Below are 26,040 nucleotides of genomic sequence, written 5' to 3' on the forward strand. Positions count from 1 at the left end.
AATAGAGAGGAGAGGGAGAGAGATAGGAGAACACCCAGTTGGAGGAACAGTCAGAATACACACATTTATTAAGTCTGCCTTCTTATATGGGGCATGGTGCCTGGTGCCCCCAAAGAATTACAACAGTAACATCAAAGATCACTGATCATAGATCACCATAATAAGTATAATCATAATGAAAAAGTTTGAAACTTTGTGAGAATTACCACACTGCGGCACAGAGACATGGAGTGAGAAAATGCTGTTACATAAATGGCACCAATAGATCTGCTCAATTTAGGGCTGCCACAAGCCTTCCATTGTAAAAAAACACAATATCTGGGAAGCCCAATAAAGCAAAGCTCAGTAAAAGATTGTATGCCTGTATTCATTCTGCTTAACTTAACATAAGCCTTCTCTCAAACACCAGAAGGTAGGATGGCCATTACCTGTGATCTGATCCTAGTCATTTGACAGAAAGCTTGTACTATATGGATTAATGGGCTCAGCAAAGAAAGAACATGTGGTGAAACTTCCTTCTAAGTGCTGGCTGGTTAAAGAGATGCCAGAAAAGATGGGGGGGGAGGTCTCTCCTGTTAGCAAAGCTCTTTGTGTCTACCATTCATGGAGACAAACACTAGAGTGTCTGAGCCACCCCCCAGGAGTGTCCCCAATTCAAAGCCATTCTTCAAGAGAGACACACCACTCACATAACTAGTGGCTTCACTTTCCAGTCTACTTATTCATGTCATCACCAGAAAGACCCACAAGAAACATGGACTGGAACTCCAATAAAACCAGAAGCTGCTGTCAGGCTACATTCAGGTGATAGCCACATGATCTTAACAATGCCCACTGAAATTAAGCCTGATCTAGTCAACCTAAAGAACTGTAGCCTCCATTAGCAAACACCTCAAGTCATCAATCTCTTTTATTTTTATTTTTCTTCCCCTCCCCCACCTACTTTCATGTTCCGAAGTCTGTAAGGTGGACTTAGGAATGTTTACCTTAGCTCTGGTCATCTGCTCAACATTGGTCAGGAGGTCATCCACTTCTAGCTGCAAGTCGCTCTTGTCTTTTTCTAATTTCTGCTTGACCTGTTGTAAATTTTCAAGCCGGCCCTGGAGCTCGGCCAGGCTGTCTGCATGTCTCTTCTTCAAAGTGGCAGAAGTTGCCTCGAAGTGCAGTGTAGCCTCTTCCATGTCTCGGCGAAGCTTCTGGAATTTTGTTTCCTGTTTCTTAGTTATGTCCAGCTGAGCCAAACTGGTGCCTCCTGCTTCCTCCAGCCCCTCCTTCAAGTCTTCCAGTTCTTGGGTGAGGTCAGCTCTCGCCCTCTCCACCTTGGCTCGAGTAGTCCTTTCAACTTCCAGTTCCCTTTTTAAAGCCTGTGTCTCTATCTGCAGCAATAAACAATTTTGACTTTTACAAAGCACTTGTAGCATATTTTATATTGAAGAGCCTCACTGTATTTTTTATACATTTCTCAATGCTAAGAAAAGTCACATAACACCCTTGGTTCCCATTTTATAAAGAAGACAGAATACACAGAAATTAAATTATTTTCCCCAAATCAGTACAAAGACCAGAATTCAAACGTGCAGTTCCTCCAGATCTCCCAGTCCTTGCTGACGAGAAACTTCATTAAATTCTATACATGGAGGGGAAACTACAGTTAAGAGCATTTTCCAAAGCAATAGGAAACATTTTTCATAGAACAAGAAAAAATTTAAAGAGAGTTAATAAAAACTAACATGATGAATTTTATATACAATACCTCACTCCTCTAGAATTAGTTTACCGATCTCAATTATTGGGAACTTGGGCAAATATCTGAAGACTAGAATTAATATCTCCGAGTCCAAGCAACTCACTCTTAAGAAACAGCATCAATGTAATTTTACACACAATTCCAACAAACTTGGTTACTTAGCTTCTTAGTCTGCAGGTGATTTCAAGTACCAGGAAATCCGAAGTAACAAATTAGAATTGGTGGAGGAATGGGGACTGCTATGATGAATAGTAATCTGATACCATTAGAGGAAGAATTGCTGGATAAAGGAAATCAGTGATAAGAACTCCCAGAGCCCAAAACCCTTTTAGTGTAAGGGCAAATAGCTCTACAAATTTTGATAGCATCATTATAGTCCAGGGAAGCCACTGATGTTCATTAACATAGCCTTTAATAATTAGGCATAGGTTAGGATAGGGGTGAAAAAGGATGGAATCTATTTTAGAGTGTGTTTTCCTTTCCTTTAAATGAGAGTACAATGGCTAGAGAATGCTGATTTCTAGATCATGCCAATATGCAGGCTACCAGATCTGTAGATGAGTTATGACAGAAAAGGCGCTAAAAAATTTATTCCACACCCAAGTTACCATGATCCCCTTCCAGTGAGTTATTTTGGGATCCAATAAATTTTTCCCAAACAATACTACCATTAAACCAAATGTTTCTGAAACATTTCCTCAGAAATAATCTTCAGAGCTTTTTTTTTTTTAAATCATCAAGGGAAGAGAGTTTGTCTTTTGGATAAATTGAAACTTCTGAGTCTTTTTATTTTGGATAAAGTCAAGTATCATTTGTAGACAAGCCCGGTGAATATGATAGATAATCGCTTAGAGATTAATATTGTGTTTGAAATCATGACTATAAATCAGTGAGACTGGCTTTCTTATTTGGTTCAAAATGTCTCAGAAAATAATTATCAGAAAGAGGCTCAAAATTATTTTGAGTAATGGCTACATTATTGAGATAAACATTTAGCTCCAAAGGAAATACATCTATCATACAGATGCATATGCATACAGCATGTGTAAGGAGTTATATATGTGTGTGTGTGAGTGTGTGTCTGTGTGTGTCTGTGTGTATGTATATGTATGTATCCATCCATACTTATATTACTCTATAACATGGTCAAATAGTATAAAACAGCTACACGGTCTAAAACTTATAAATAGTTTTCCATTATTAAATAATGTTTTGAAACTACAAGTAGATACAAAACAAAATTTCAGCACAGAAACAGAATTGCCTTCTAATCACAAAGACTAATCATTATAAAAAATTAAATTGCTAACACTGAATGCTTACCATGGATCAGGCTCTATGCTTACCACTTAAATGTACTGTTGCATTTAATAATATTAGCTCAAAGGTTGTCAGGAAGATTAATAACTGAAAAAATAAATGCCTAGGATTTTAGCACAATGTTTGGTTCACCACAAATATTGAACAAATTCTTGATGTTTTTATTATGGTAAGAAAATCTAAGCTTAAAAAGTAATTTTCCCGAGGGAATGCTACAGTTTACTTTCTTAACCACTGCTCTTTTCTGCTTCTGTCCGTAGTAGGCTAAGGGTATGGATACCCTGGCAAAGCATTTGTTACTGAAGTACCAATTATCATTCAGGAATCTACATATAGCTACACACAGGTATTTGATAAATGATTACCTGAAGCTCTTTAACCATGTTCTGAAGCTGAGCCACCAGGCCTTTCTCCTTCTCCACCTTTAAATTCATCTGATTCATTTCTAGTTCTTTCCTGTTAGGGAAAAATGCATCAAATGGAATTGTTTAGAGTGGTAACATTTGGCTTAAATATTTTTAAAATTATAGTAATGACACATGAACTCATTCTCATTGTAAAAATTCAACTATTATATCTATATCTGAAATCTCCTTGGCTATCACACCCAATCTTTGTTCCTTCCCTAGAGATAAACACCATTATCAATTTGGTGTGAATCCTTCCAGACAGTTTTTCTAAGTATTGACATACGTTTGTGTTTATATATCAGTAGAAATAGTCTCGTTTTCTTTACTGTGAAAGGTATAATATGGTATATGTTTGTATTTATAGTTCCATAACTTATTTTTAACCTAATAACACATTGGCGGTTTTTCCATGTTGGCCCACACATAAATTACTTCATTTAAAAATTAACTGTGATATACTATTCCATGATTTAGACATGCTGTAATTTACCATTTTCCTATTAATAAGCCCTTTAGTTTTCCCCAATGTTTTCTTTTGTAAATAACACTGTTCTCATCCATGCCCCCTTGTGCACACGTGAATGTTTCCTTCGAGTGGATACAGAACAGGGAATCGCTGGGTCAAGTATAAGTTTGTGCTTAAAAATATATAACCCTGCCCTTTGACCTCCAACAGCAGTATGAGATTATTCCTCTACATTTATACTTAATATTAGCATATTTCTCAATTTTTCCTTGTCAGAGAGAAATTAGAATGTCTTTCCTTTTAATGTCCTTGTTTAACAGTGAGGCAACATCTTGTCAACTACGAGGATTCAAAAATGGCCAATAAACCAAATAAACTGCCTGGTGGTATCCTTTAATCATTTGTCTGCCAGGCTGTTCATATAACTATTGAAATATAGAGTTCCTCTCAGTAGTCTTAATTATTTTCTGATTGCTGCTGCAAATATTTCTCCCATCTTATATAACTTGTTCTGATTTTGTGTTGGGTTTTGCCACATAAATGTTTAAATATTTGATATCATTAGATGTATCAAAATATTCTTTTTCTGTCTTTGGCCTTTGTCACTTATTCGAGAAAACTTCACCTGCCATTTTACCTAAGACTTATCACCTATATTGTTTTCAACATTGATTTTTGTTTTTATTGTGGTTAAGAACATTTAACATGAGATCTACCCTCTTACCACAATACAGTAATGCTAACACTAGGCACATTGTTGTACAGATTTCTAGAACTCAGTCATCTTGCATAACTGAAACTTTACACCTGCTAAATAACATCCCTATTTTCCACTCCCTCCGGCCCCTAGCCCTCACCATTCTACTCTGTTTCTCCAAGTTTGCCCATTTTAGATGCCTCATATAAATGGAATCATGACGTATTTGTTCTTTTAGGGCTCCCTATTTCACTTAGCATAGTATCCTCCAGGTTCATCTATGGTGTCACATACGGCAGGGTTTCCATCTTTTTAAAGGCCGAATAATATTCCATTATATGTAGACACCACATTTTCTTTATCCATTTATCCATCCGTGGGCATTTAGGTTGCTTCTATAGGTTAGCTATTGTGAATAATGCTGCATCTTCTAGCAGTCTGATTCTTTAATGTAACTGGATTTTGTGTATGTCAATAGTGAGAGGTAGAAATTTAACTTTCATCTCAGAAAATGAATAGCTAATGATCTCAGCACCATTTATTAACTACTCTATCCAGTCAACACTAATTTGAAATGCCATCTTTATCATGTATTAAGTTTTTATATGTACCCAGGTCCATTCAGAGAAAAAGGGTTTTTTAAAATTATTTTTTTATTATTATGTTCAGTTAGCCAACATATAGAGAAAAAGTTTAATAATTAAGGTTGTACCTTTCTAAAAACATGGATTTCTAAAATGCCAGAGCTCTCTGACTTGTGGCCCACGAGGACATGGGGCATCCTTTGCACTTTGCTGAGCTGAAACATCATCTTAAAATTGAATGCTCAGGGATCTCTATCATGGTTTCAACGTTCCATACATTTATAGGATTACTTCTTTTTTCTTTTTTTTTTTTAAGATTGTTTTTTTGTTTTTTAAAGATTTTATTTATTTATTTGACAGAGATAGAGACAGCCAGCTAGAGAGGGAACACAAGCAGGGGGAGTGGGAGAGGAAGAAGCAGGCTCATAGTGGAGGAGCCCGACGTGGGGCTCGATCCCATAACGCCGGGATCACGCCCTGAGCTGAAGGCAGACGCTTAACCGCTGTGCCACCCAGGTGGCCCTACTTATTTCTTCTTTTCCAAACACCTAACAAGTTCAGTAACTTCTTCGAATATTAATCAAGCCTGCATATGAGCACGTATTGTGGCAACTCACGCACACGGATAGGAAAACCAGAAGCTCGCAGCTGCTCACTTGACTCTCTTCTCTTCTTCCCTACGGCCCTAGAGATCGATGTGCTCTCAGCTTTACCCGGACCTTACCTCACTCTTGGGCCTCACTGCTTCCCCCTTTTATTTGATCTATTCCCAATAACTTGAAAATCCCTACGAGTTAGAATTAAGTCTAGTCTAAGCAAGAGACAAGATGAGAAAGTTCATTTCACTGAGCAATGAAACTAAACTGAGGGCCCATCTTGCCCAGAGCTCATGTGAGCTGAAAGTTCCACTAATTTTCACTGTTATATTTTGCTTTAAATTTTAAGATTTAATACTTCTATGGTAAATTACTTGATAGAAAATAACAATGAAGTTATATCTGGCAAACGCTTTCTTAAAGTGATCAGAGGCCTGTATTGAACTTCACATTAGGATTTTTAAAATTTTTATTGGTTTTTGTTTTTTTATTTATTTTTTATTTTTTAATTTTTACTTTTTATGCCATTGGTCTCATCATTAGTAAAAGAAGTGAAAGAACTGAGCCCTTTTTATTTTTGGACTTGTAGCCTCAAATTTCAATAATCCCCATCTCATATGCCCTATACCTTTCTTTCCCACCTCCTCGTCAGATACCTTCTCATATTCTTCTAGATTATGCATTTACTCCCTTTTTACAACCATATAATAAAGTCCAGCTAACAAAAAAAAAAAAAAATCATTTCCTAGGCTTGTTGTCTTCCCCTTCAGGTCTTAGGACATCTGGCCCTGGAGCCATGAGGATCAATGACATGAGAGAGCTGTTCCTCCCGGTAGAAGGTCTTCCCGAATGTCGCGTCAACGGCAAGGTGGCTTACTTGCTCAGGCTCTCCGCCAGCTGCAGCCGGCCGCTCTCCAGGTGCTCCATACTCACGCGCTGCAGCTTGAAATCGCCCTCCAGGTTGCTCTTTTCCCTCTCACAGGTCATTCTTGCTTTCCTCTCCTGCTCAAGGGCACCGTCAAGCTGACAAAAGGAGGTATTAGTTAGCTGAATAAGCTGGTAAAGTTTATACTTTTCTAGATGTGTTCATGAACACTTACCTTGTGGGAAAAGAAAGAAAAATACAAGCACAGACTATGTAAATGACGTCTGGTGTGTAGATATTTTAAAATAAATACTGCATGCATCGGTAAGACAACAAAAATCTAGAAGTTACAGTGATGAAAGACAACTTTGGAGATTAAGGAATATGAGCTCTATCCTAAGGAAGGAGCCAGTAATAAATAGCCAGGGAGCCCTTATTTGATTGTTGGTCACTGACGGGAAGCCCACTTCTTCACACGGCAGCTCATTTCATGGGTGGATGACTCCATTTACTCAGGAGTGCTTCTTCATAAGAAGCCAAAATATTCTCTGTAAATTCTTCCCATGAGTCTAAGCTCAGCTCCCTGGAGCAACACCAAGCAAATCTGTCTCCACATAATCATCTCTGAATATGAGGCCTCTGTTCTGGGTCTCCCAACTCAGTATCACAGACGCTTTCATACACATCTCACATGGCATGACTTCCATATCTCCTTCACCCCCTTGGTACCCTCTTCTAGCCCATAACATTATGTCAGATTCTGCTTCCCCACCGGGATGGTCAGAACATTCCAGTTTTGTCTGGATTGGCCCTGTCAACAACATTGAGGCTGGTGTAGCAGGAAGCTAGATAACAGCTACAATATGGCTATTTGTTCACGGATATATTGAAATGTTTGCTTTTCAGCAATAGAAGCTATTTCCTGTAACCAGCAAAATAAATGAAATTCAAACAGGAGGAGGAGGGAGAATTTCTGGAAGGAGTATGTAAAAACCTGAAAGTAGATGAACTCCTGGAGAGAACATGTGAGTGTGTGTGTATGCGTGTGTGTGCGTGTGTGTGTGTGTGTGTGTGTGAGAGAGAGAGAGAGAGAGAGAGAGAGAGGGAGAGGGAGGGAGCACAGTAAATCCTCATATTGAGGCTTTGTGAGACACACAATCAGTGGAAATAAGAAGAGAATTGAGACAACTAACAGGTAATAGAGGAAACTGATAGAAAAGCGTGAGGAAAAAGCAGCAAATAATTCAAATAAAAAAGCCAGACCACCCTTTTTAGCAATTTTATAAAGGCTAAGCTTTTGGAACTAATAAGAGAGTGAATGCTTTGGCTCTGCCAGCTGGAGAGGGGAAGGAAGAATGGTGAAGGTACCATGAAGGGTGGTTTGAAACATCTTTATTTCAGAGGGTGTTTGGAGGCAGAACAGGGACACCATCTTTAAAATCTTACAAGTATTTTCCCAAAGCACAGGTCGAACACAGCTTGTGATTTACATATCTTCCAATTATAAATAAACCTCAGCGCACCACTGGAGACACAACAGGGCCTTTAAACTAATCTTTAAACACTAGTGTCAAGTACAGAACCAGCATGTCTGTCAGGCAAAACACCAGGTTCTGCAGGAGCTATGGGGACAAGTCATCACTTACAGGGATAACTCTTTATAATTCCTCTCAACGTTCTTTTCCCACTGCCCAGGGTTGTATGAAGGTTGCATTTAAAAACTGACGGATTACATGCTGGGGCTTCTGTTATCCTGTAGTGGTTTAGGGCACATCAAGAAACAAATAAACCTCTATTTCTAAATATTAAAGATACAAGCCATGCTACTAAGTTTTCCCCAAACTGTCAAGATAAATTAAGTAAAAAGCAGAGGTTTGCATACATGTAGATGGCTAACTAGCAAGACACAACACTACCCACCTCATCTACTTGCCGTTCCAATTTCAACTTGGCTTTGCTCAGGCTGCTGACTTTCTCTTCCTCTCTGAGCAGGTCGTCCAGTGTCTGCTGGTGGGCCTCCTGCATGACGTTGGCCGCTCTGTTAAGTTTGCTGATATCCTCATTTAGAGACTCCACTTCCTCAGTGAGGTTCTTGACCTGTGGGAAGACGACAGTGACAGTAGCATGAGAGTTTCCACTGAGAGGATGAGCCTAACACTAAGGGCCATCTTGACTCTTTTCTAGAACAGTCTCAAGAGGTAGCCAGTGTCATAAAGAACTAAAGTTAGCTACATTCCCGATATACTTTTAAAAACTCTAAATTCACTTTTTCTTACACACACACACACACACACACACACACAGACTTAGGGAATGGGGTATTTTGGCTAAGCAGATATCAGGATAGCTCATTTGATGGCCAGTTTTCAGAGTATCATATTATCATAGAATAAGAACTCCACTAAAGGTAGTTTTCTGAGTACTCAGGGGGCACGTAGCAATCTTGTTGTGTCTCAAATCCTGAGAGTGGCAATGAAAGAAGAGTTCCAGCTGTTCAAATATGCAAAAATGGAAGCTGGCTCTATCAGGCCCCCATGCTTTGTATGAAAGGGAACCAATGGCACAAGAGTTGCTATTTAATCGTCTGCCAAAATTACAGTGTCATTCCAGAGACAGTTGTTTATCAGACACCTCAGCTAGTTTCAATCCGTGCACAGAGGCACAAGTTAAAACCCTCAACTGAAATGAACGGAATGTCAAAATCCTTAACTGGAATTAACATGACATCTTCAAGGTCGAACTTCAAATTAATGACAGAGCTGGGGGTTCAGACGCCTCCCAAATCACCTTTCAGTAAACTTCATCAGTTTAAACTGCTCTCCTTCCAAAAAAGGATACTCAGAGGCCCGATGAAACTGTTCGGCTCTTTCTATTAGATTTCAGGTATAATAAGATTGAAACAAGTGAAGATGTTTCATTTAGAAAATCAAATGGGGCTCTGTAAATTTGAATCGGAAATTTGAATCAGGACAGCACAGTGCTTTGGACCCATTATTTTATGCTGGTTCCTACTCGGACTGCTGTAAAGTTCAGGCCACCTGTTCATTCATTTGAGCCGAGCAAGTCTGGTGCCGGAACCTGATGGGGGGTGGGATCGGGCATCCAGGCCTCCCTAACATTATCAAAAAAGTACCTTGTGCTCTGTAGCACGCTTCTCCTTCTGTGACTTCACCAATATTGTTTCCAGGTCATCGATTTCCTTCTTCAACTCGGAACATTCATCTTCGAGCTTCCGCCCCCTGGCAGTCAGCTCGGAATTTATCTCCTCTTCTTCCTCCACCCGCGCAGACAGCACCTTGACTCTGGCCTCCAGCTGGATCTTGGATTTAATCAGCGACTCGCACTGCTCTTCAACATTTGCCAGGGTCTCTTGCTCCTGCCATGATGAGGAGAAAATTGTTGCCAACAGCTGGAAATAATTTATCAGCTAGGCGAAAATGCTGCTTAACGCATAGCAAAGAGATAATTGCCTGCCCTGTGACCAGCACTTTCACCCTCCTTTCCTCAGCAGGTGAAATAAAATTCCCAGTTCCCTGATCCTATTGTTGAGAAGTGGAGGAGTTGCTTGTGCTTGGAGGTGCTTTTGATCTTTCGGGCCATTCAGTAGATTAGATTACCTCTTCTAAAGCACTTAATAGAATACTGGTGGCCTAAAGGAGCTAACATGCCTCCAAAAATCAGTGGTGTACTGCTTAACTCACAGCTTCTGGAAGCATCCACATGGGCATAGAGTTTGAGGTTGACACCTGCTCAGAATACACTCTTTTAAGAAAGCAGTGTTCCCTCAGACCCTAGAATATTTATAATATTATTGTAAGTGCCCTAATGCACTTGTTGAAGATATATATATACATATATATATGTATATATATCTCCATATATATATATTCAATAAGTAGAATTGTATATTTTTTTATTTATAGGCTAAATTTAGAATTCATACATTTTACTTGCAAGTTACTAACTAGATTTCACTATTATTTCCAATGAAAATCTTTTCCTCAATGATTCTGCCAGTGGTAAACTCCACAAGTTATACACCGAATGTAAAATAGTCTTTCTTTTTATTCTCTCAAATGTCCTGCCTCCAAGTCTCATTGATTGACCCATTGTTCCTGTGTTATGGGTCAAGTAAAAAATGAATTGCCTTTTTGCTATAAAACATGTTTTATAACTTTGAACCTCTCTAATTTGTCTGTTAGAGGCTAAAACCCCTTCTTTGTGAGCAAGCCCTTAATTACTGTAGGTTTCATTGCAACATAACTTCACATACATCTCCATCTCCCATCTCTAGACCTCATCATCCATTCTTTGCAATATGCCACTCTGGGCAATTTTTTTTTTTAAGATTTATTTATTTAAGAGAGAGAGAGTGTGCAAGTTAGGGGGAGGGGCAGAGGGAGAGAGAAAGAGAGGAAGAATCTTCAAGCAGACTCCCCACTGAACACGGAGCTGGATGCAGGTCTTGATCCTAGGACCCTGAGATCATGACCTGAACGGAAATCAAGAGCTGGCCGCTCAACCAACTGTGCCAGCCAGGTTCCCCCAGCAATTTATTAGCTGTCTATTTGTCTGGCTTAAGTTGTTTGGGAATGCAAATTGGTGCAGCCACTCTGAAAAACAGCATGGAGTTTCCCCAAAGAGTTATAAATAGAACCACCCTACGATCCAGCAATTGCACTACTAGGTATTTACCCAAAGGATACAAAAATATAGACTCGAAGGAGCACATGCACCCTGATGTTTATAGCAGCAGCAACAATAGCCAAATTATGGAAAGGGACCAAACGTCCGTAGACTGATGAATGGATGAAGAAGATGTGGTACACATATATGTTATATATAATGGAATATTACTCAGCCATCAAAAGGAATCTTGCTATTTGCAATAACGTGCATGGAGCTAGAGAGGATAATGCTAAGTGAAATAAGTCAGAGAAAGACAAATACAATATGATTTCACTCATACGTTAAAGTTAAGAAACAAAACGGTTGAACACAGAGGAAGAAAAAAAGAGAGAGGGGAGCAAGCCATAAGAGACTCTTAAATATGAGAACAAACTGAGGGTTGCTGGAGGAAGGCAGGTGGGGGATGAGCTAGATGGGGGATGGGGATTAAGGAGGGCACTAGTTGTGATGAGCACTGGGTGTTATATGTAAGTGATGAATCACTACATTCTACTCTTGAAACCAATATTACACTGTATCTTAACTATAATTTAAATAAAAATTTGAGGAAAAAAGAGAAGAAAAGGCAGAATTCTAGGCCATTGATTTCTGGCTAACTCTTAAGAATGGCCATCTGCCCAACAAATGGGGCTCAAAAAGGCACAGATGGGGAAGGCATAGAATAGTAAATCTCCAACATCACTGAGGACCAAAAAAAAAGGATAAATTAAAAACAAACAAAAACGTCAAAGCAGGATGGGTCCATGCAGATCAGAGAAGCTTTCAACGTTTAGGAAATAATGGGAACATTTGATCTTAGTTCACACCAGGTTGACAAGCAGAATGCTTATTTGCTCTATTCCATTCAGTATGTGTACTGGACCTGTCACCATCACTGAATGAAGAAGACAGTCCGATCGACCATCATTGATCCCTTCATTAAACATGACAGCAGGATGTGGGGACCAGCCGAGCAGTGGTGTGGCAGTTAGCAGTAGGAACAGCCCCTCCCGATGGCAGTTAATAATGTCACTCAGAACGGGTTCACTCAGTTCTGCTGGTATTCTGAGTAATTGAATGATTTAAAAAGAATCTTTGCTCCCTTCATCCTTACTGTGTTCACCTGTGTCCCTTAAAAATAAATAAAAATAAAATATGTCATAGCTCTGTCAACTTTTAAAATCTCAGTTGCAAGTTGAACTCATCTCGGTCTTCCTGGGTTTGCCCCCATGGGCTTCCCATGGGTTTCCCATGTTCCCCATGCTGATCCTTTATCGTGTATCCCAGGCTTTTACCCAACACCCCCTGCACGAGTTGGGTCCATTTCTATCTCCCATATTGGCCTAGGTAGCACTGGCCACTTTCTCTGTTTACAGGAAGAATGATGAAAACTGGGAGGCCAGGTCTCATCCAAAGCTGCCTCTCCCCTGAGCCACACAAAACATGATATTATATATGGTGATTTTCACAGTATGAATTTAAAGTAGGTTTGGAGTGGGGCCCAGGAATTTGTATTTCTAAAAAGCATCCCAGGTGAGCCTGAAATACACTGAAATTCTAGAACCAATGTTATGTTAAATATGTCTCAGAAATATGGGTTTCGGGGGATGCCTGGGTGGCTCAGTTGGTTAAGCGTCCACCTTGGGCTCATGTCATGATCCCAGGCCCTGGTATGGAACCCCACATTGGGCTCCCAGCTGAGCAGGGAGCCTGCTTCTCTCTCTACCTCTGCTGCCTCTCCTGCTGGTATTCTCTCGCGCTCTCTCTCTGTCAAGTAAATAAATAAAATCTTAAAAAAAAAAAAAGAAAGAAAGAAATATGGGTTTGGGTGAAATTCTGCAAAATACGGCCTCTTGGAACACTGATGAATAGCAGAGCCCCCAAATAAAAGAATAACTTGGATCAGTCTAAAATTACTAAGTTTTCTCTGCTTTCTGTAAGTTCAAAAAGCAGTAAAAAAATGTTTTATAATTTTAATATTTTTTATATTTATAATATTATTATATAAATTGTATATAGTTGCATTGGAACACAGTATTTTTTAACTTAGCACTGTGCTAAGTGGGGTGGAGAATATATTAACAGTGGAGAAAATCTCATGCCTGCTTTTGGGATGTTTGGGGATTACAGCAGTCCTGGTGGCTAGAGAGGAGGAATGTGAAAGGGAGTGAGTAACGGCACACCAGTATCAGATTGGAGATGGAGGCTTGGATGCCAAGGCCAAGGGCTGGAGTCTAAAATGCACATATCGCAGGATCTGAAATTTACTCATCAGGGAAGCAACATGATGTTTGTTTAAGACAATGGCTCTCAAACCTAACTGGATATCAGAATCACCCATATAGATTATTTGAACCCACGTAGGGCCTCCTTAATCAAAATATCTGACATGGGGTCTAGGTGTCTTTCTTCTATTTTTTCAATGCTTCACCAGTAAGTTTGAGGCAAAACCAATGCTGAGACCTGCTGTTTTAAGAATTGGACTGATTAGTGAAGTTGATTTAGACTGGGGAAGGGGAAGTAGAGAGAACAAAATCAGGAAAACAGCTAGAAGCATACTGCAATAATCCTGAAGATTTCAGTAAAGCTTTTCTCAGGATCTACTAAATCCTGTCTTTTGATTTGCTAATGGATCACACAAAATTTAAATGAAGACCCAGAGCTTCTTGGCTCCCATGATAGATTGCAGTGCTTTTACATAGTTAAAACCCATCTAAGAGTTTGTCCCCTTTTCAAAGACATCCTGCCAATGAAATCACTTCACTAGGAAACAGGGTGTCTCCTTAATGTGTTTCCATTGTGTTTGGTGAAATGCTATAGTATCTGAAAAGCATACGCCTCATTTTTCTCAGGTGAACACTGCCTGCAAAACAAGGGGCTCTAATTAAAAACTTGATGTGAAGAACAAATGGTGGGGCCACTCACAGCCTGCAGCTGAAGAAGCAGGTCATTCTTTTCCCTGATGAAGGAGAACTGTTCTGCTTTCAATTCTTCCCTCTGAGATTCTGATTTCTCCAAGGCTTTTTGCAGTTGCACACACTCCTCCTTCAGAGCAGCTATCTCCCTTCCCATTGCAGCAGATGGAACAAGAGGCTTGATCTTGAAGAAGAGCCTCATCCAGGGCCAGGTCTTCACAGCCATGAAAACTCTTAGGTTCCACTGGATCAAAAAAAGTGCATCCCTACATCAAGAGAGAATAAAGAAAAACAAGTTAACCCAGACAATAGGAGAGCCATTTTCCCAAGTAAGATCCTTAAGAAACAGGGTGCCTGGGTGGCTCAGGTGGTTAAGTAAAGCCTTCGGCTCAGGTCACGATCCCAGGGTCCCGGGATTGAGCCCCCACATCAGGCTCCCTGTCAGTTGGGAGCCTGCTTCTCCTTCTCCCTCTGCCATTCCCTCTGCTTGTGCTTTCCTGCTCTTATCAAAAAAATATATAAAATCTTAAAAAAAAAAAAAAGATCCTTAAGAAGCATATCTTTTGAGGAGTCATTAAAATTTCGCATTAGTCTTCAAAGCACTTCTACATCTGGGCTCTCACTTGATTCTGGCAAAAGCCCTATGAGGGATTTCTGCGGCTAGTGATATTGTGGGCTAGATGTCCCCCAAATATTCCCACTGCACACATCCTTTCAATGAGAGCTGAGCCTGAAAAGGGTAAGAAGGAAAGAGGGAGCAAAAACCTTAGTGAAAGTCAATGTGTGTATAGCTTCGCCATTTTCATGGAAGGAGAATCCAGTGTTGTTATTGTAGGGATTTATATTTTTATATCCACATGGATAAAGAGACAGGCTGAGACTTTCAAAGAACATCATCCTTAATGAAAAGAACATTTAAAAATTCACCACCAACACAAAGTGATGTCAAAGAGAAGTACATCTAATTTGCTCTGGGCTCAGGGTAAAGAAAAAATTCTACTCTAGGAATTTTTTTTTTTTATAATGCACCAGAACCGTTGGAATGTCTGAGGTTTAAATGATACTATCTGATTAGTGCAGATGTATGTAAGAATTTAGCTTCATCATTTTTTACGCTGGTAATAAATACCCTTTGGGCTTTTGGGAAAGGAAAATGCAAATGTGCACTGAAGAAAATACCCTAAAATCAAGCACCAGAGATTCTCTTAAAGTCCCTTTGAAAATGAGCTTACTCTTCAAAAATATAAAACACATATAGGAAAAAAAAAAAATCAACCATCAGTGAGGGTGAGCAACTATAATAAAAAGTTTTATTAACCCCCCAAGAATTGCAAATAATTGAACAATCTGGCGGAGACCATAAAATGATTGCCAAAAATTCTTAAAGGCATAGAGGAAAGACTTGAAAAAACAAGAAAGAAATGAGCCATTATGATAAAAGGGCAGAAAGATTTGAAAGAGGACCAAATAAAATATCTAATACTGGAAGATACATTTAAATCAAACACTCATTTGAAGAATTAAGCAGATGATTAGACATATTGAAAAAAATTGCGAATTTATAATAATAAACCCAAAGCAAGTAGAAGGAAGGAAAGAATAAAGATGAGATCAGAAACTAATAAACTAGGGAAAAAAATGAAAAAAGGTGATGTATTAGTCTAAATAAACATCTGACATAAATGATCAAGAAAAAGAAGAAAAGGCACAAATAAACAATACTAGAAATAAATTCTAAGACTATAATCTAGGATTATGCTTTAGAAATATAATTATAAATATGATAGAGATTAAAAATCATAATCTAGCAAATTGGAAAATTTAAAAGAAATGTATAATTTTTTAAAAGAAACTCATCTAAACTGATTCAAAAAGAAAGGAAAATCTCAATAGGCCTACAACTGTTAAATAACTGGAATTAAAATTGTAAAATCTATCAAAAATCCCCATCACCAGATCTACATGGCTTTACAGGCAAATTTTACCAACGATTCAAGGAACAGATAATCAAAATAAATTGTTTCATGTTTGAAAAGAGGAAACATTCCCCACTTGTTTAATAAGGTTAAGGTCATCTCAATCCAAAGTCAGATAACGTAGTAGGAGGAAAAATTTACCAAACTTATTCATGAACAGTGTTGCAAAAATCCTTATGATAATACTATAACCAAACCCACCAATGTATGAAAAAGATATTTCAAAAACAAAGTGGGTTTAATATTTTTAAAAATCTATTAATATAACTCAATATACTTATAGGTCAATGGGAAAAAACTATGTGACTATTTCAGTAGACGCAGAAAAAGAATTTAACCATTTTCCTGATAGAAGTGCTTAACAACATAGACTAGAATAAATGTCCTCCACACAGTATATCGTACCTACAAAAAGAAAAATCTACAGTCAACATCTTCTTAAGAGGAAAATGCTAGCTTTCCCCAAAGTCAGAAATATGACAAAGTTTGGCAAAAGTTTTTGAAGTCCAAAATACCACAGGTTGGCAACAATATAGAGCAATGGGACTTCCGTACACTTCCGGTGAAGAGTAAATTGGAAAGCACTTTGGCACTATCTCATGAAGATGAAGTGGTGTGTAGGCTAAAATCTACTAATACCCTAGAGAAAAGCTGCTGAAAGTGCGGGCCTCACCAGCTGTTACATTGCCCTCAAGAAACTCCCGCACATGTGCAGGGGCAGACATTTACAAAAATGACACTACAGAGCTGTTCCTAATAGCAAAAAATTGTAAATGAGTTAAATTTACTTGAACTAGAAAAGGGATAAATAAATCATGGTATATTTGTACAATGGAATACTATATAAGTTAAAATCCATAATCTAGCACTAGATTTATCAACATTAATAAATTTCAAAAATAGTACTGAATATAAAGGACAAATTTCAGGATAATATATACAGAATATTATTTATGTGAAGACTGAAGACAGGCAAAATCATGTAACCTTTTAAGGACATCTGCATATCTCCATAGGATTCAGATCAAGGCAGAAATATGCAAGGGGCTTCAACTGTATCTGTTATTTTTTTTAATGTTGTGAGCAACTACAGAAAGATATGTTAAAGGTATGAAAACATACCTTTGTATGTTTTGTATATGAAACATGAAGGAAACATGGAATGGTAACACAAATTCAGCATCTGGGGAACTAGGTATAGGATATGGATCAAGGGAGGAATACACAAAGGGCTCCAATTTTGTAAATATTTTTAAATTGTGAGCAATGATAGAGAAAATTTTAGGAACTGCTAAACTTTGATGATAAACTCCATGAGTGTACATTAGAATATTTTCTGTATTTTTTGTGTGTTTGAAATATTTTTATAATTGTTTGAAGCCAGGGCGCCTGGGTGGCTCAGTCAGTTAAGCACCTGCCATTGGCTCAGGTCATGATCCCAGGGTCCTGGTATCAAGTTCTGCATCAGGCTACCTGCTCATCCCCCCGCCCCTGCCCACCCCCCCAGCCTCGTGCACGCGCACTCTAATAAAAATCTTTAAAAATTTTAAAAATTTAAAAAAATTGTTTAAAGCCATCCTATGATTTAGGAGGAATGGATGGTAAAGACCTCATTTTACAGATGAAGGAAGTAAACTACACAAAAATTAAGAGTTTTACCCAAGTTTACATAACTAGTCCTAGAAGCCATGTCTTCTGATCCCCAAAATCCCATAAATTCCCATACCTTACTGAGCATGATATGAGTCACAGAAGATTCTGTAGGAAAGGTCTCTCTACTATCTTTGATATCACCATGCAATGATCTTTTCCTTCTTTGGAAAAATAGAAGGAATTAACAGATTGTCAATTAAACAAGTTATACCAAGATCTGTGGACCTCTCCCCAGAAGCTAAACTACACGAAAAAGTAAATGCAACAACAGCAGAATCTCTTGCTCCTGATCCCTCTGTTTGGAGATTTTGCTAGCTTGCTTTCCATGATTCTCTTAAAGAATAGACAAAACCTACACCTTAGTGTCCAAATGGGGTGGTGATAAATGTCCCTAGGGAACCTGCCTGAAATGAAATCAGAGAGTTACGATTACATATCACCAACAGTCACAGTTTCTGACCCAGGGGAGGTTGTAAAGTGGTCGGAACACCTCCCCACTCTGCAGCAAATTTCCCTAGAGTGGGCTGTGCGATGCATGCAAACCTTTCCAGGTCTGCTTCTGTTATGAATTGTGAGTCACGCTACCCTCAGAGATCCAGACTTCCTTGAGTATAAAGAATCCCTCCAAAGGGAAACAATACAAGATACATATGAATTGTGCCTTTACTTGGTTAGATAAAGCAATAAAAGCCCTTTGTGCTCTGTTTGGTGTTCCAGGATTTAAAAATTTTAAGTGAAGTCCCAGCCTAAGCAGAGGTGGCAGCCCTTTTATGTTGACCTATTTATAAGACAGTGAGATAAGGTCACATTGATTCAGATACACCACTACTCTGGCAGTGGGGGGTGTAGGGTAGGGATATCATACCTTTCTTCCAGAATCCTCTGGAACTTGATTCGCATCAGTTTGCCTCGTACTCTGGCTTGGAACAATGTTAAGACTTTAGATAGTCTCTCATCTCTCATTGCTTCCAGTTGTTCCAGAAAGCCAGCTTTTAAAAACACCTAAAAGAAATAAGTCAGATCTAGTTCCACTCATAATGGGTATTCATTACATGTCTACTGAATGACTGTCTGAACAACTGGTGTATTCATTGATTAGTTGTATTTCTTGTTAAGTTTTACTCAATGTGTAAAATGTACATTCTAGAAAGTTTGCTTTTATAAATCTAAAGTTTGCAAAAATATTTTATTTAATCCTGTGGTGGTTGTGGTTCCTTAAAAACATTGACTATTCTCCTCCTTATCTGTTAATGTATAGGTTGTCGAGGGAAACTGGTTTAAATTTTAAGAGAGACCCAGCCAGGCAGTGCTCGGAAGTGCCAGACAGGGGTCTGCAAACTTTTCTGTAAAAGGCCAGATAGAAAATATTTTTGGGCTTTACAGATCACATAGAATTTTCATAGATCTGTAGAATCTTCTTCATCTCCTCCTCCTCCTCTTCTTCCTCCCCTCTCTCCTCCTCTTCCTTTTCCCCATTCTTAAAAAAAAAAAAAAAAATTAAAATGTCAAACCATTTTAAATTAATGGGCCATATTAAAAATAGGCCATGGGGGGCGCCTGGGTGGCACAGCGGTTAAGCGTCTGCCTTCGGCTCAGGGCGTGATCCTGGCGTTATGGGATCGAGCCCCACGTCAGGCTCCTCTGCTATGAGCCTGCTTCTTCCTCTCCCACTCCCCCTGCTTGTGTTCCCTCTCTAGCTGGCTGTCTCTCTCTGTCAAATAAATAAATAAAATCTTTAAAAAAAAATAAATAAATAAAAATAAATAAAAATAAAAATAGGCCATGGAAATGGCCCTTAGGCCAAAGGTTGCTGATCTCTGATCTAGAGAAAGTAACTTTGTCTTAGGCATTTAAGAATCCACATAAATACTTTTTCAAGAATTATTAGTAATGGCTGAGATGAGGTGAGTGAGGCGTCAGGCACAAATTTTAAGGAAGCACTCACTTTCAGGGTTGCGACAGGAGGCTCTCTTGCCTCATGCTATAAATTTTGCTGTACAACAAAAATAACTAAGTCCACAGGGAAACAAGGGACCAGTAGTGGAAATCAGCAGAAACAACAAACACCAGAAACAGATTCTCAGATACTCCAAATGTGGGAGTCCAGTAACATTTTACAATCATGTCCTATGGAGTTCCTTTTTCTGTGAGCTTTTCGTCCTAGACTCTCCCATTCTCTTTCTAATGATTTGGTCCTTTTTGGATGTCATTAGGAACAACCTGATGTTGACTATCAAATAAAACCAAATCTATTCATCAGAAGTTTCCCATGATAAGTTGGTCATATCAAAATCATCTAAAATGAAGCAGAATTTAGCAAACCACACTTAAGGAACTTAACTATAGATTAATTTTTGGGATAGCGGGGTTAACCCTAACATTTTTAATTACTCATACAGTCTTCTACAATTAATTCCCTAAAAGAGTACTTGTGGATGAATCCGTTCACACACAGAAAAGCAGTTCATTCCAGTACATTGATTTACCTGTTTCTAGCTCTGATGTCTACGCATTTTCTAGCACACTAAGATTGACTCAATACTTTACATCTTGGCACAAACTTACTTAGATGAATAATTATAAAAATGTAAATGTAGTCAAGACTGAGGTTTAAGAAGCATTGAGTTTTCTCTCAAATAACGTTGAAGTCTCCACTTTCAGCTGAGCTCTATTTGTGTTATTTGTGGTCCCAAGAACTGTAGAATGCCTTACCACTGCACTTTCACGGGTATTTTAAGATACACACTCTTTCCTCCCACTCTTCTCCAAATGCATTCTTCCTAGTTTTCTGGTTACCTTAGTGATTCCAAAGCGGTACTGGATATGGTCTATCTCCAATGAGCCAAGTAATTCCGCAGCTGCTTTTCTGCTGCTTATAAACCTACTCTTTGGAAATGCCCTTGGGTTCAGAATGCAGTACCTAATTTAAAATAGATAAAGAATAAACCCTGGGGGTCAGAGAGGTCCTATGATTCAAATAAAGAACAATTTGAACAAGCGAGGCAAAGGCGGTACAGACGTGTACCTCTCCTATCAATACATCCGATTTTCACAAAACTCTGGCAATAATAATGAGGATACAAGCAATTATCCCTTACTTTGTTTGGCATAATAGTTTGTGCTTTTCATAGTACTTCAGGGACAACATCGTTTGATTCTCTGCTCAATCAGGAAGGGAAGGAGAGATTGGGAGGTAAAGGGAGGGAAAGAGGTGGGCTTAAGTATCTGTATCGTACAGATAAGATAACTGAAAAGCAGAGACATTAAATGTCACTCCCAAGATTTCTTCACCCTGATGCTGAGCTGGCAGAGAACTAGAAATATGCCAATATGCCTCTTAATCCTGAGACAGGTGCTCTTTCTACTCTACCATACTTTGCTCAAATTTGCTTGATGACCTATAATTTATACTTTTGGAATTCAGAAAATAGAAAGCAGAAATGCCTCTCCTGCCTCCTGCCACACACCCTGCTGGCTTCCTTTCTTTCACAGGCTTGCTGGTACAGCGGCAGCCTGCTTGGAAGGCAGCTACGATTAAGTACATACAACATTTCAGAAATTCAATTCAGCCTCCATGTCTTTCTTCTGTATATATATCTTCTGTATGTGGGTCTATTATCCGTTAATAGAGATTTAAGGATATTACAGCTACATGGATGTTGGATTTAAGGGGAAGTAATAATGGAACTCTGTCGTCATATATCTCACCACCACCAAAACACATCGATCTGTAGTCTGGAGGACATCAACCAAACAAACAATGCATGCCTAAACACTCAGAAAGAGAGGACAACAGAACGGGCTGCCTTGGGCTCTTCAGATTCTGGGATGTATTTTTACCTTTGTGTAAAATCAGCATACAGCAGTTGGTTCGGAAAACCTTCACAGCATATCCTAGCTCCTTCTAAAACACCATTACAGCGCAGCTGCTGCAGAAGCAAGTAAGGGTCCAATACACCTGAAGGCAAAGGGTCGCTCTCAGTCTGTGTCCAAAAGAATTATTACCCAAGATCTTGTCCTAATTGCTGCATTTTGGGATTAAAAAAAAGTTTGAATTTGGTGTTCTCTATATAATAGGTAACAGGAGTTCACTCACTCCCAGCCTGATGGCACTCACAGTACCCATCCTATCGTGCAAGAGTCTCCGAATAGGATTTACCTGAAATTCCTTTAACACAGAATGAACCCTTTAATTCATGGTTTGTCAAGTTTATAAGCAAATACACCTAGAAGATGAAAAACAATACATTTTTGCTAGGATTATAAGTAGCTGGTGTTACACCCTTTCTCTGGCTGAAAACCAGCTAGCGAGGGGCGTAAGAACACAAAAAGGAGCTGCCACCTCCCAGCAGTAAGGGGAAGAGATTACGAGAATGGCAGAATACAAAGGAGATGATAAGCACAGCCACAAAATTTTGTTTACTCTTTTGCCTGATGAAGGACTCAGTCACACCCCAGCCTACATTCTGTCCTTGTTATCTTGAGAGCACCTAGGTTTTGTTCTGTCGCGTAAGCATCCTCCTTTCACCTCCTTGTTTATCAGGTGAAGCCCTACTAGAGCTGCTGCTGCAATCTCCGAGACAAGCCTTTGAAAACCTTCCAAGGAGCCAGGGTGTCTGGCTTTCAGCAAATCTTCTGGAAGAAGCCAAGTAGCGTTCCTTCTAACACAAAGGCCCTATGATAGTATTATAAGAAAAATGTAAATGAGATGAATCCCTGCTTATGTCCAGGGTCACAGAAATAAACTCTAGGTCATATACCCATATTCTTGTACTCCAATCCCTTTCATAGACAGAAGCAGATGATCTGTAAGAAGGGGAACAAGTGGAGGTCTATGACCCCAAAAGATCAAGCATGCTCCTTCCCTTTAAGTACATATGAAAAACTGTCTTGATTAGATCATGAAGCTTTTCTTAGGACTTTGTCTTATGACTTAAAAAAAAAAAATCAACTGCTGAAATCAGAGCTGACTCAATGGGAGACAACTCTAATAGGTAACAGAATTGCTCCAAAATAGAGGCAGCTAATTAGATTTCTTGCCAAATGGAAGCAGTGTCCCTAGATGCATTCAGAAACCCAGCTGATAAGAAACAATGAGGCAAAAACATACAGCGTCAATGAACATGAAGTGTTTGTGTTGCAAAAGCCCAAACTGCAGCATCATTGTTTAGCATCACACTTTCCCAAAATAGGTCACAGGCTGTCAAGATCGGGGTCCTAATTACAGGAGGTTAATAAAAATGCAAGATACTACAGAACCTCAGAAATTAGAATCAGCAGCATCTGGCTAGCTATATATTTCAAGGGTGATTAGTGCTCCGAAGACATAAGTGCGTATCATCTACACAACTTTGAAGCTGACAGCCTCTGACCAAGTTTTATAGAAGCCTGTAATGAGAGAGAGAGAGAGCACATGAGAGGGGGGAGGGTCAGAGGCTTCCAAAAAGAAGTCTGAGAATCTACAAACCCATGAGGTATGGAAAACAATCCAGGTAGTTAATATCTGTAAAAAATTTGTTTTGGCAATTAAAAACAAAAAATAATTCACTACCGCCCACCTACCACCATCCAATCGCCAAAAAAGTATCCAGTACAATAGCCATGACATGCAAACAACCGAAGTGTTCAGAGACAGAAGAATGAATAAAGATGTATGTGCGCGCACGCGTACACAATGGAATATTATTCAGCCGCAAAAAAGGAGACCGTCCCACCCTATGCAACAACATGGATGGACCTTGAGGTCATTATGCTAAGTGAAACAAGTCAGGCAGAGAAATACATATACTGTATGATCTTGCTTATATGTGGAATCTACAAACAAACAAACTCATAGAAAAAGAGATTCGATTCATGGATTTATGATTCTCAGAAATAGGAGGTGGGGGAGGGAGGGGAAATTGGACCAAGGTAGTTGCAAGGCACAGACTTCCAGTCACAAGATACGTAATTAAGTGCTAGAGATGTAATGTACAACATGATGATTACAGTTAACCCTGCTGTATGGTATACCTGAAAAGTTAAACATCAAGATAATCAAGTTAGGAGGGTCAATCCTAAGAATTCTTATCACAAGGAGAAAAAATTACCTATGTGAGATGATGGATGTTAACTAAACTTGGTAATCATTTCATGGTATATATAAGTGAAATCATTATGCTGTATACCTTAAATTTACACTGTAGTGCTGCATGCCAATTATATCTCAATAGAACTGCCGTGGGCCTGGGGGGAGAAATCTTAAAAAAAAAAAAAAATAAAACTATCCACCACTCAGGAGTACATAACTAAAGAGATGGGTGCTATTAGGGAGAAGGAAGATACTAGTATTGGCAAGGAAGGCTAGAGGGAGTTCTTAAAAATTAGAAATGGATTTAGGAACTGTCTTTATGGTCAATTTAGATAATTCAGACCAAATAATTTCCTTTATGCTGAAACATCTGCCTTAATTCCTCCATTGATTATCTAATCCCTTTTATTATACTTTGCCCTTGTAGACAATGGCATAGAAGCTCATCCGGGTTTTAGTATGAAATTCAAGGAGGAATTTAAACGGTAATATCAAGCATTCTAATGTTACCCAGTTGAGTTGGCTTTGTGAATTCCTTCTGTGTGTCCACATGAATCTCAATTCAAAAGCAATCTTGAGGTTCTGAAGACCTCGCTTTTAAGTTACTTTCATTTTTCTATCTGAAATCTACCCTTATATAAAAGGAACTGGTAAATTTTCTTAAAAAGACATTCAACGTAGCTTGAATCAAATGTATTTCCCAGTGTGGATTACAAAGAAGTCTAGTTCTTACCTGGCATTTTGTTCACATTGGGATTTAGGCATCTTACAAAATGAGGCGCTGTTGATTTCAGCTTAGTCATCAATTTATTTAGGTTTTCCTTAAATAGAGACCATAACAAATACAAAATCACTTTGCAAATCACTAAAACCCCCAATCTACCTCACAGTTGTCTCCAAGTCTATCAACTTAATCATAAAGCCAAGACGCATATCAACAATAAATGAATTCAACATTCTTCTCTGCTTACCGAACCACACATTATTTCTTTCCTATGGCGAGTCAATATTTATCTGACAGATGCAGTTCTGTTGTGAATCATATCTACCTGTTTTGAATTCGATAGCAATAATTTATGGCTGGGCAATCAAACGACTTGAACATATAAATTGTTTCTCAAGTTTTCTGTATGGAAAGTTTTTCTAAGGTCAGATTCTCTGGAAGCAGAATCTGAGTTGGGGCTTCTGGTTTGAGGGATTTACTTGAGAAGCAGGATAGGGTAGGGAAGAAAAAAAGCAATGCTATAGATCCAAAGCTGAACGTGATCCCCAGGAGCTCTGAGCACAAATGTACCAATTGCACCACAGTTGGTTCCCATCTTGAGGCAAGAAAGGAGTCAGAGTCTGGAGGGGTGAGTAAGGAGATAGTTTAGTTTCCCATTTGGCCAGTGGCCATTCTGGGACCTGTGAGTTGTTATAAGCCAACATTCTCATCAGCTGGAAGATGGGTGCAGGGCTGATAAGGGGGACCTAGGTGGGGCACCAACAGTGTCCACTAAAACCCATTAGTATCAAGATAAACTTCAACTTTTCCCACTTGGCTAACTTCAGATACTTTTCCCTTATTTAAGATGTGAAATTTCAAATAAGTAATAACATATGCAGATTGTGAGGCAGTTAATATATGAATAGATGCAATTAAAAATTACTTTATGCAGAGATGCAACCATTTGGAATGAAACTCCTCTCCTGCGTTTCTTCTCCCCAAACTGTAGAGCTATAAAAAGAAGAAAAAAGCATTTAAAAAGCTCTTTTTTTGTCACATTACCATACCCTGTTGATGAAAGTATAAATTCGTCAAGTTCTAGAAACAATATGGCAATATCTATGAAAAGCTTTAAAAATATTTTTCTCAACACAAATGTCTATTTCTAGTGCTCTTCCTTAAGGAAATAGTCAGGCAACTGTGCAAAGATAACTTGCTGCAACATTGTTTAGTCACTGCACACAAAAAAAACCCAACCAAACAAACAAAAAAATGAAACAAAAAAACCTAAACAAAAACGAAAGTTATCAAAGCAAATGTCTATCAATAGGAGACTGATGAGTTAAATTATGAAAAAGTATGTATAT

At 38.7% G+C, this 26,040-nt stretch overlaps 1 protein-coding gene across 1 annotated transcript in view; it reads right to left on the reverse strand.

Annotated features, from left to right (window-relative positions):
- Positions 1-26,040, reverse strand: part of MYH15 (myosin heavy chain 15) — a 147,000-nt gene that overhangs the window by 66,564 nt on the left and 54,396 nt on the right. The window contains exons 17-27 of the mRNA XM_008706610.2: positions 25,617-25,684; positions 24,701-24,788; positions 21,738-21,855; positions 20,694-20,817; positions 18,763-18,899; positions 14,279-14,534; positions 9,819-10,061; positions 8,606-8,782; positions 6,698-6,843; positions 3,433-3,523; positions 987-1,376 (exon numbers count right to left, since the gene is read on the reverse strand). Coding sequence (XP_008704832.2) covers positions 987-1,376; positions 3,433-3,523; positions 6,698-6,843; positions 8,606-8,782; positions 9,819-10,061; positions 14,279-14,534; positions 18,763-18,899; positions 20,694-20,817; positions 21,738-21,855; positions 24,701-24,788; positions 25,617-25,684 — 1,838 coding nt within the window. The remainder of the gene's footprint in view (positions 1-986; positions 1,377-3,432; positions 3,524-6,697; positions 6,844-8,605; positions 8,783-9,818; positions 10,062-14,278; positions 14,535-18,762; positions 18,900-20,693; positions 20,818-21,737; positions 21,856-24,700; positions 24,789-25,616; positions 25,685-26,040) is intronic.

Source organism: Ursus maritimus, unplaced genomic scaffold, assembly GCF_017311325.1.
Source record: "Ursus maritimus isolate PB19 unplaced genomic scaffold, ASM1731132v1 scaffold_4, whole genome shotgun sequence".
In the NCBI taxonomy this organism is placed as follows: Eukaryota; Metazoa; Chordata; class Mammalia; order Carnivora; family Ursidae; genus Ursus; species Ursus maritimus.